We start from the raw sequence: 12,248 nt of genomic DNA, 5'->3' as shown, positions 1-12,248 counted from the left end.
TTGTGGCGCGTGGGTTTCTTATTGCGGTGGCTTCTTTGCAGAGCACAGGCTCTAGACGCGCGGGCTTCAGTAACTGTGGCGCGTGGGTTTAGTTGCTCCGCGGCATGTGGGATCTTCCCGGACCACGGATCAAACCCGTGTCTCCTGCATTGGCAGGTGGATTCTTAACCACTGCGCCACCAGGGAAGTCCCCACCATGCTATCTTTGATAACAAAAATGTCCTGATCTTGCGATAGAGAGGCCCCAAAGTGAAAGAAATACGAGTAATGAATGCGTATGTTCATAGCAATGCTTAAATTATACTGTTTCCTAGTGGATACCATTTTTCTTCCTTGAGTGGGACATTACAGAGTTGGATGTTAATTGCTCCTACAAAGGTGGTTTTGCTCTTTACAATAAGCATTAAGACATGTCCTTGGAGCTCTGTGACTTCATCATATACTACCTAAAAAGGGAGAGAATAAAAATCAGATATGCTTAAATGCATCTTTTAAAAAATACTGCTTTTAACAAAAATATTTGCACACTTATATCTTGTACCTTGGAATGGATAGGTTAATGTTAGAATCTTTCATTTCTAACTCTAATTCTGAAGAGCTAAAGGTTCTGCTAACATAAAGGAATTTAATGACAGAATATTTCTCTAAGAAGCTTAGAATTTACTCTGATTCCATTAAAAATTGTCTATCCCAAATTTAATAAGACTGTAAATCATTCTCTATGAATAAATTTAAATACCTGTCACCTTTCAACTGTCCTTGGATTTATTGTGCGACATGGGACCTTGAACACTATCTTTCTTTGTTGAAGGCTAATGAGGAAAGCAGACCAATCTCCATGATTTCCTTGTGTTAATTTAATGTAGTACAGTATTTCCTTCTACATGTGAAGCAGTCGCTCTATGGTTACTTTAATTTATTTAAAATTGTTTAACTTTTAGTTATGAAAATATATGCTCATTAAATAAAATATGGGGATGAAACAAAAAAAAGAATAAAAAAGGAAGGAAAAACTTCTATTTCTACCATTAGGAGATAATTACAGTTAACATTTTGATGTATTTTTTGTTTTCTATATATAATTACTTTTTAAGAATCTGAGCTGTAATTATGTTGTGTGTATAGTTTTGTGTTTTTCTGTTTTTCACTTACTAGTCATGTAACTATTTTTTAAAAAGAGACCTGTTAAACTGTGTTTTATAATATCCAAGAAGTAAGTCACAGGCACTACCACTGAGTGCCTGCAGTGGTAAAGAAGCTTTAAAAGTGTAGTACTATCAAGAAATTAGTTATACATCAAAGGAGAGGAGAGCTGTGTATAGACCCAACATGGTTGCCAAGGAAACTCCTTATAACACATATGGAGGCATTTCATATGATGATACAAACATGCTTGCTTTGAACAGCTAAACTACAAGATAGAAAGAAGCGTTCTCTATATATGCAAAAAAGAATCAGAGGAAACAAATTGAGAGGAAAGGCCTTGGAATCCACTGCAAGGCCTGCTCAGTGTGTATGGATGCAATTTCTAGCCCATCGTACGGCATTTGCCTACCATTTACGAATCCATTAATTTATCAATGAAATTCCATTCAAGATCAATCTGTTAGCTGCTCTGAACAATGGTTTACTTATCAAATAAATAATTCAATCAAGGGAATGAGATACAATATAATATGCTAATCCAGTCTACCCTGCTTCGTGTGACATCTCCTGGCTACCGACTCTTCCAGAATCCTGCTCCCATTCCAGACAGGAGATCACCTTTTAAGTTTCTTAGGACAGCTTATTCAAATTATTCCATTTAATTTATTGAATTCCCCTGGATAGTAAAGGATTTTAAGGGCTTCCGTAAAAATTTCAAAAGCCTACCAATGTAATTCATCTTTCCTCACAAAGGGATGCTCAACATGGACTCCGTGAACCACTCTTGTCTCCTGAATGCTTATCTTCCCAGGACTTCAGAGTAAGCTCCTTTCCTTTTCTCTACAGTGGTTATTTTGAACTGTCTAAATTATCCTCCATTTTCCTCCCCACAACACGTTCAGCAGATGAACTTATCTCTTATTTTAAGAGATAAGAGAAAATAGATGAAAGGGCCCTCGAAGTGTTAGTGTGTGTGAAGAAAAATGGAATAATTCTAAGCATTAGGCCTTTGGAAAAGTCTGGTTTAAGAACTCTGTGAATCATATAAATTAGTGCTAAAGATGTAACTTTCTAAGAAACATATCAGTGTCAATGATTCATATTTATATAAATCTGTTGTCAACTCACGTTCTTCCTCCATTTACAATGGGGTTACATCCTAATAAACCTATGGTAAATTGAAAATACTGTAGCCGAAAATACATTTAATATACCTAACCCACCCAACATCATAGCTTAGCCTAACTACCTTAAACGTGCTCAGAATGTCTCATGTAATTTATTGAGTACTGTACTGAAAGTGAAAAACGGAATGGTTGTCTGGGTACAAAATGGTTGTAAGCATATTGGCTGTTTACTCTCGTGATTGCGTGGCTGACTGGGAGCTGTGGCTCAGCATCAAGAAAGAGTATCCTACCTGGGAAAAGACCAAAATTCAAAACTTGAAGTATGGTTTCTACTGAATGTATATCTCTTCTGCACCATCGTAAGATAAAAAAAATTTCAGGTTGAGCCATCCTAAGTTGGGGGCCATCTGAATGTGTTTTCTCATTCGAATATGGTGATAATAATATTTACCTTCTGGCATTGTGAGAAAGAATAAAATGAGATAATGAATATAAGCCTTATTACAAAGCCTGATACATAGTAAACACTAATGAATTACAGCTGAAAAAAATCCATCAAATACCCAAAAAAAGAACAGCTGTTTCTTGGTATTTTGCCTTCCCTGACTGGAGATAACAGTTGTACACAAAATTGAGTCTCCCAGGTATTTAACAAGCTGAAATTCTTTAATAAATGACAGGAATTAATTGCCTTCCTGGTTAAATACAAACATTTGAACTCCAAAGTTTATATTACTTTATGGATTTTTCCCCCGTGCTTCATTATGCAAAAGCTATTTTCCTGAAAGTGACTGAGGTTTTATGAACATGTAATCATTGTACATTATAGAAGATATATATATATATCTGTTCTAATTGCTTTACTGCATCCATAACATTGTTTAAAAAAATAAGCACCTTTTTCTTCCAATGCAATGAATAATTAGTGGGTAATGCTAGAGAAGTACACAGATGATTAGATTCTTTGAGTCTTTTCACCAAATGATTTAATATGTATTCTGCCTTGACATAAACAGAACCAAAAATGCACAGCTCTTTTAATTTCACTTTATAATACTTTTTACCCACAGGCATGTGTCAAGTCTTCATTGCCTTCTGACAAACATTGAATTTGTAGGTCTGAAATTGTCACATCAAGTAGAAAAACACTGTTTAGGGTAATTTAATTAAGTAGGATAATATCTAAGAAAGGAATACAATGTAAACTATTATATATAGAATGGATAAACAATAAGGTCCTACTGTATAGTACAGGGAACTATATTCAATATCCTGTGATAAACCATAATGGAAAAGAATATAAAAAAAAGAATGTCTATGTGTGTATAACTGAGTCACTTTGCTGTACAGCAGAGATTCGCAGAATATTGTAAATGGGCTATGCTTCAATAGAAAAAAAGAAAGGAATACAATGTACAACATACATTGACTATAACAATATAATTCTGTTTTAAAGTAGAATCTGTATTTCTAATGAATCATTAAAAAAATAATGGTTCTTAACCAGATGCCAAAGGTCAGAGAGTAGAAAAGCAATGGCACTGGAGTCAGAATCCCAGCTCTGCTTATTAAAGGCTGTAGGGCAATTCCAGGAGCTCTCCGACCATCAGCCCTGCCCCATCCTGAGCCCAGTCATGTCTACCACAGGGATTTGTATGTGAGAGGGGTTTTTAGGAAGACTGCTGGCAATCCTGCTGGGAATCACTCTGGGAAGTGTCAAGGTGACAAGCTTGGCCCTGTATCAGAGCCTTAGTATCTGCAGGGTGGATACTAAAGGGACACTTGGCAGTGATCCTGACCCAGCCTCAGAATATTAGGGAGAAAGAGGGTTATGAATAACAATTGAAGGAACTATTTTCATGAAAAGATTTTTAAGGTGATGCGATGTAATATTCACTTTGTGTTCCTCTAAGCGATTTATATAAGAAGGGGAGTGAGGTTGTTCTCTCCCACTTCCCAGACCATTGCCTGGCTTTGGCAGTTTGAGAAATCCCAGAGTGGCTGATGTAGCAGTAGACAGGAAGCAAAGCAGGGGGAGAAGTTAAAAACAAGGTAGGTGCCATGTGATAACTTACTGGGCTCCTTAGAAAGCACATACAGTTGGCCCTCTGTATCCATGGGTTCTGCATCCATGGATTCAATCAACCACAAATCAAAAATATTCAGGGAAAAAATTCCAGAAAGTTCCAAAAAGGAAAAGTTGAATTTCCAGCAACTATTTACATAGCATTTACATTGTATCAAGTATTATGAGTAATCTAGAGATGATTTAAAGTATACAAGAGGTTATATGCAAATATGCCATTTTATATAAAGCACTTGGGCACCCATGAATTTTGGTATCCTCGGGGCTCCTGGAACCAATCTCCCTGCAGATACAAAGGGATGAGGGACGACTGTATAAGGTGTTGCTAAGAATGCACAGAAATAATTGAAGGATTTGGCACAGAGATGGGGGTCTATATCACAGCTAAGGGGGAGAGAAAGTAAAACCACAGTTAAAACTGGTGCACTTTTTTTGCATTTCTTATAAATAAAGATTCTTATATTGATACACAGCATAATGGGAGAAAATTAAAATACTGTTAGTGTTTTTCTTCTCATGGCTTTCTAAATTTAGTCAGCTTCCCTGTCAAATTTGTTTATATGATGATCATTACTATTAGTCACTTCTCCATACACTAAATCACATTTCCTCTCATTTGGGTTATGTATAAATTGGAGTTTGCTATGCATAGACTATGAACTATTGTTTTTGAAACAATTTTAAATGTGTTCAGTGTATAAACACTGTGTGTCCAAGCTACAAGTATGGGCTGATGGAGAAAAGTATTGCATTGATTTCTAATCAATGGGCCATGAACGTGTGAGGACTCAGAATTATTGCAAGCCGTGAGACAGTTTATGGACACAGCAAGCATCATAAAATACTTCCACACATGTGCATTTACTACTGTTTTTTTTTTTTTTTTTTTTTTTGCGGTACGTGGGCCTCTCACTGTTGTGGCCTCTCCCATTGCGGAGCACAGGCTCCGGATGCGCAGGCTCAGCGGCCATGGCTCACGGGCCTGGCCGCTCCACAGCATGCCCCAGACTGGGGCACGAACCCATGTCCCCTGCATCGGCAGGCGGACTCTCAACTACTGCGCCACCAGGGAAGCCCTACTACTGGTTTTTATAGTACATATAGCTTGAGATAAATAAAACACAAATTTATTTAAACTCTTGGATCGTTAGTGGCTTTTCATCATTATGTGTTTCCTTAGATATAAATGCTGAAGTACAGCATGCAGTCTGAGAAGTTTCTTGATATTGATGTAGGGGGTCTTATATCCAGAACGTATGGAAACTAGGGATATATAGTTGGGAGGTGTATACCTCTAGCTGTTGACATCATGACAAATAATAAAATGTCAAAATATATTTCCTTACTAAAGTATCTATTATTTGAATATATATAAATGATAGTTTTACATTTTATATATGTACACATAAAGTGTCACTTATAAAACTATCCCAAATATTTAATTCCACAAATCTTTTTAGAAGTAGCTAAGTTTCAAAGATACTAAGAAAGATAAGACATTTTCCTTGTCCTCAAGAAGTTTTCAATGTACTAGAAGAAAAAAGTCTGTGTAGGAATAAATAAGAGATGGTAAATGTGGCATAAGAGACAGGGAAGAGAGACTGGTTCACAGAGTCCATATTTGAGGTAAACCTCAAAGTTGGCAGAGAAGGGCAGGAGGGTGAACAGCTACATGAGCTCTATCACAGAGGTCATAGGGATTATCCAGGGAATGACAAGCTGTCTGATGTGACGAGAATATGACTAAGTATGGGGCAATGGAAGGGCATGAGCAAACAGATGTTCCTTACTTATTTTTGTCAAAGGTACAAAAGACATTTAACATAGGAGGAATTGCTTTTTCAATAAATGGTGCTGAAATAACTGGCATTCATAGGCAAAATAAGTGAACCTCAACCTAAACCTCACACTTTCTTCAAAAATGAACTAAAAATGAATAATGGACTTAGATGTAAAATGTAAAACTATAAAACATTTAGAAAAAATATAGAAGAAAATCTTTAGAACTTAGTGCTAGGTGAAGAGTTCTTAGACTTGCCACGAAATATGCAGTCTACAAAAGAAAAAAAATTGATAAACTGGGTCTCATCAAAATTGAAAATTTTTACTCTGTGAAAAACCCTGAGAAGAGGAAAAGTCCAACTACAGACTGGGAGAAAATATTTGCAAATCACACATCTGACAAAGAACCATTATCCCTAGTATATAAAGAACCTCAAAAGTCAACAGTAAAAATGAGTAAAAATGCAAACTATCTAATTAGAAAATGAACAAAAGCACGAAGAAACATTTCATGAAAGAGGGTATGCAGATGGTAAATAAGCACATGAAAAAAATTCAGCATCATTAGCTACTAGGTAAATGCAAATTAAAACCACAATGAGCTATCACTCTATACCTTTCAAAAGAACTAAAATATAGTGATAACACTAAATGCTGGCAAAGATGTAGAGAAATTGGCACAAACATTGCTGGTGAGAGTGTAAAATGGTATAGAAAAGGAGTTTGACAGTCTCTTGAAAAACTATGTACAGCATTACCACATACCCCAGTAATTACATCTTGAGCATTTGCTTAGATAAATTACAACTTATATTTACACAAAAACCTATATCAATGTGCACAGCAGCTTTGTGTGCAATAGCCCCAAGCCAGAAATAACCCAGATGTCCTTTAATTGGTAAACAGTTAAAGAAACTGTCATACCTCCATGCCATGACTACTACTTAGCAATGAAAATGAACAAACTATTGATCCATGCAGCTACTTGGATGGATCTCTAGGGAACTATGGTAAGTGAAAATGTAACAAACTGTATGATTCCATTTACATAACATTTGAAATGACAAAGTTATAGAGATAGAGAATAGATTAATAGTTGCCAGGGTTTAGGGATGGGGCGTTAGAGGGAGAAGGGTGTCTGTGGCTATAATAGGGTAGCACCAGGAATCACTGTGATGTAATGTTCTGTACCTTTACGGTGGGGATGATCACAGAAACCTACACGCGTGATATAAATGCACAGAACTAAACTTGCACACATATACATAAGAACACATGTAAAACTGGAGAAATCGGAATACGGTCAGTGGATCGTATCAATGTCAATTTCTGGTAGTGATATTGTCAGTAGGCAAAGTGTTACCATTGCAGGAAAGTGGTTGAAGGGTATTTGAATTCTCTATATATTATTTCTTCCAACTGCTTGTGAATCTATAATTACCTAAAAACAAAAATTTTTTTGAAAAACTATATAAGGATGATATTGCTCCAGAGACAACTCAGGAAAATTACTGAGTCAAATTTGAAAGGCTGTGAATGCCATACTTGGGATTTTGGATATTATTCAGTAGGCAGTAAGGAACATTTGAAAAAAGTTAAGTAGGAGAATAATAAATATGAGTAGTTTTTGACACCTTAGATAGAAATTTGAATGATTTAATTGAAAAGCACAAGATAAGAGGCTGATAGGAGGCTCTTATATTAGCCAAAATTGCAAGGCCTTCAAACAAAGAAGTAGCAATGGGACACAGAGGAGAAGATGGATTGAAGAGGCAGGTGGCTGCACAAGTAGAACTGACAAAACTTGGGGATTAACTGGACTTGTGAGTGAGGGAGAGGGTGATGTCATTAGGAAGTTTCTTCCGAGGAGATGGCAAACAGAGGAGAAAAGCCTGATTTAAAAGTGCGTAGGAGGCGTCCTAAAGGGGCTCTTTAATAATCAGGTAGAAATACAGGTTTAAAGCTTGGGAGGGAAGCCAGGGTTTGAGGAATAAATTCAGATGCAACCTACAAGTGATAAATGAAAATCTGTACATACATAAGATACTTCTGAGTGTATATATCAAGAGATGAGGGTAGGTCATGGAATTCCAGCAAATATTTTCAGAGGAAGAATGGCAATGAAGGAAAATGAGAGAGTGGTTAGAGGAGATAGAAGGGAATTAAGAAAAGGTAGAGCTCAATGAAGTAAATCCGAAAGAGAAAAACAAATACTGTATAATATTGCTTATATGTGGAATCTAGAAAAATGGTACAGATGAACTTATTTGCAAAGCAGAAATAGAGACACTGATGTAGAGAACAAACGTATGGACACCAAGGTGGGTAAGGACAGGTGGCATGAACTGGGATATTGGGACTGACATGTATACACTATTATGTATAAAATAGATAACTAATGAGAACCTACTGTATAACACAGGGAACTCTACTCAATGCTCTGTGGTGACCTAAATGGGAAGGAAATCCAAAAAAGGGGGGATATACGTAATACCTATAGCTGATTCACTTTGCTCTACAGCAGAAACTAACAAAACATTGTAAAGCAACTATACTCCAATAAAAATTATGTTGATTAAAAAAAGAGAAAAGGTAGAACTTAAGAAGCAAAAGGGAGGTGTAAAGAAAGAGGAAGCAGTTAACAGTGCTGCCGTCTAACCGTTCCGGAGAGAAGAGCCTGATGGCTCATTGGATTGAGCAATTAGGAGTCTTTTGATGCCATTTGAATAAAACAGCCTCAGTCAAGGTCAGAATCCATATGGCAAAGGGTTAAAGGGTGAGAAGGAAGTGATGAACTGAGAGCAGGAAATGTGTTAATTTTACAAAAGTTTGGAGGTGATAGCGAGGGAAAGAAAATTTGGATGCTTTAGAAAGTCTGACTCGAAGAGTTTGTTTTGTTTTGTTTTGTTTTTTTTAAGATTTCTGAGTTGAGGATCCAGTGGATGAGATAACCTTAAGAAAAGGTGAGCAAATAAGTGAGCAAGGTACAAAGGAGATGGGAAAGGATGGAATCAAGAGAATAAATGTAGGGTTTGCCTTAGAAAGAATTAGGGGATCAGATGTTCAAATCATATACTACAAATGAATTAGCTATATATAATATAAATTAACTTCAATATAATTTGTACTTTGTACTTCTTTATCTTTTTCAGTTTTTCAAAAGAGATTTTATAAAGTTGATTGCTATACACAGGTTAGACTATGATAAAGTTATTAGGTAAGGAAAACCAGGTAAAGAAAAACTTGTTAGAGAAAATAAGGTAGAGTCAGGGATAATGTTAGTAGGTGAAATAAACGCTGTAAAGTCTTGGGCTCTTGCTGGAGGCTAGCCACAATTTGAAAATTGGTTCATAAGCACTTTGAAAGCAGTATCTGTATTTTCCAGTTCCTATAGCATCAAGAACAGTGATCGGCAGACAGTGGCTATTTTGGGAAATGTCTTCCCTTTATGGAATAACACTGCCAATTACTGTAAATTTTCCATATTTGGTTAAACTGAAAAATGGTAAGAAAACTACAAAATGACTGGACAAGAGTTGACTCATACTTACAATTTCATTGTAAGTGGGGTCAGTACATTTTGGAACAGATTTTGTTTTCCTCCTCCGAACTTCACTGGGATACGGTAAAAGATAAAATTCAACATGTGCACTGGGCGTGGAGCCATCTGGGAGATGCTGCAAAGGAAAATGGTTATAAATATTAATGTGCATCACTATTAAAGAAAACAAGTACACAGCTACTAAATATCTAGACCAAAGGCAGGATCAAGATTTATTACAGTCACTGTTTATCAGAAAATAAGAGAACAATCAAAAGAAATACATCATTGCTCAAAAATAATCCCAAAATACAGTTTAAAAGAGTAAAACTGTCCATCTTAAATTAAGTGTTGTGTCAGAGAACTACATTTAAAAGTCCATTAAATGTGATTGGCTTTAGCTTTTTATAGTAAAAACTAAATTTGCATTTTTTTATTGGAGTATAATTGCTTTACAATGTTGTGTTAGTTTCTGCTGTACAATGAAGTGAATCAGCTATATGTATACCTATATCCCCTCCCTCTTGGACCTCCCTCCCACCCATCTAGGTCATCACAGAGCACCGAGCTAAGCTTCCTGTGCTTTATAGTATGTTCCCACTAGCTAAGTTTGCATTTTTGACAGAAATGGTCAAGAGATGAATATAACCCACAGGCAGAGACAGGAACTGAGTGCCTCAGGAGATTGTACACCACTTGAAAATAAATAATTCAAGTTTAGCACATAAGATGTAGTATTTAATGATATGTAAATGCATATTATATCACATTTTCAAACAAAAATATCAATTAGACCTATAAGCTTAATATATGATTTTAAGAGTTATAATAATTTTATTATCTAAGTTATCCTAAAATATATTGGATAATCCTTTTACAATTGTGTTCTGTGGGGCTCCCAAAGTTGCTTAAGTTGCTGCCTGATGGGTAGATCAATGATGCCAAATGAGTAGATCTCTGGACCCCCTCTCTCTAGTTTATCCTAACACCCCTGCTCCCCCGTCCTGGTTTCAGAATGTCTCTCTTCCTTTTCCACTTCTTTCTTATGGATATTTTTCTTTCTTAATAAATTTGAAGAATGAGTACACTGTTTTAAAAATTTGGAAACCACTGTACTTCAGAGAAATGGGTTCTATCTTTGTGACCAAAGGAGAACAAATTGTACTAAAAAACTATGCATATCTAGTTTGATAAAATGAGAAATGCTTGTGTAATTTATATTTAAGTGGATGATTTGAAAGTCAAAATTGAGGAATTAAATGGTTCTCTTGGTGAATACATTCTAACTATTAAATCAGTAATTTCCAACAAATATTTTTATGTTCTGAATCACAGCGCCATTCACATGTAAACATCCAGTGACACCCCCAATGCCATTAGCTTTAATTTTACATCTTTCTTTGGCATTCAAAAAAGCATATTGGAAAGTAAGAAAACGTGACATATATTATTATAGACTAACTTTTATTCCGTTCTAATTTACATGGTAAAAATTCTGTCATTAGGAAAATCTGGCTCTTTATTATTATTCTCAAATTAGATAAAATACATCTGGACACACCCACATGTCAAAACGCTAAGATTGTCAAACCTGCTGCTTTAGATGGTGCTCAAGGTTTCCCTGTCCCACGCGAAACCCTCCCCCAGGAGGAGCTCTGAAATGTATCAGTGGCACAATGGAATTTTCTGTGATACAGAAAAAAACATTGCTATTAATATTTGAGAGTTGATTTGTGTGTGTGTGTATATGTGTGTGAGAAAAATGAAGGGAGAAAAGTGTTTTTGCTCTGTGTGATTGTCTCTCTTTTCTACCATGGGGCACTGGGCTTGAGGATACCATACCTATAACCATTGTATGTTTCATCTTAGTGGTTAGAATCATGGTTCTGGAAAAGGACTTTTTGGTTGCAATCTGGGCCTCCAAATTTCCCAGCTATGTGGCTTTTGGTAGATAACTTTTCTGTGGATGTTTCCTAACCTGTTAAATGGGGATAAAGGTGATATCTGTCTCAAAGCATTCAAAAAATTAAATAAAATAAACCAGGTAATGTGAGTATAGTGCCTGAAATAGAGTAAGATTCAATAAGTGCTTGTTACTATTTTTATTTTCTATAAATTTTCTATAGAAAATTTTATTTTCTATAAATACACTACATGCATTGATTGGACAAGATATGCCTAATGTACTATGACATTTATGAGCAGGGTTTCTCAATCTTGGCACTAGTGGCATTTGGGGCCAAATGATTCTTTGTTGTAGGGGGCTCTTCTGTGCACTGAGGCTGTTTAACAGCATTACTGACCTCCACCTACCAGACTGCAATAGCACCATCCTCCCAGCTGTGACACCAGAAATGTCACCAGCCATTGCTAAATGTCCCCTGCCATTGCTAAATGTCCCCAGGGGAGCAAAACTGACCCCAGTTGAGAGCCACTGATGACTCCCAAATAAGAATCTGTAATTCATCCTTAGGATCCCAGCCTAGTGACCTGTAAAGTGTGTTACAAGTACCTTATACTCTAACCAAAATCTATCTTCTACCTTTCCTCACCACTCCAAAACAGA

General features: G+C 36.2%; 1 protein-coding gene across 3 annotated transcripts in view; it reads right to left on the bottom strand.

The window, feature by feature from the left end:
- Positions 1-293: 293 nt before the first annotated feature.
- The window catches only part of PIK3C2G (phosphatidylinositol-4-phosphate 3-kinase catalytic subunit type 2 gamma), a 301,036-nt gene continuing 289,081 nt past the window's right edge, over positions 294-12,248 (bottom strand). For all 3 annotated transcript variants that reach the window (XM_060112830.1, XM_060112831.1, XM_060112832.1), the window contains 2 exons: positions 9,693-9,818; positions 294-446 (listed from right to left, as the gene is read on the bottom strand). In XM_060112830.1, the coding sequence (XP_059968813.1) occupies positions 294-446; positions 9,693-9,818 (279 nt within the window). The remainder of the gene's footprint in view (positions 447-9,692; positions 9,819-12,248) is intronic.

Source organism: Mesoplodon densirostris, chromosome 11 (assembly GCF_025265405.1).
Source record: "Mesoplodon densirostris isolate mMesDen1 chromosome 11, mMesDen1 primary haplotype, whole genome shotgun sequence".
Lineage (NCBI taxonomy): Eukaryota > Metazoa > Chordata > Mammalia > Artiodactyla > Ziphiidae > Mesoplodon > Mesoplodon densirostris.
Note: the sequence above shows the minus strand (reverse complement) of the source record. Positions and strands in the feature narration are given on the sequence as shown.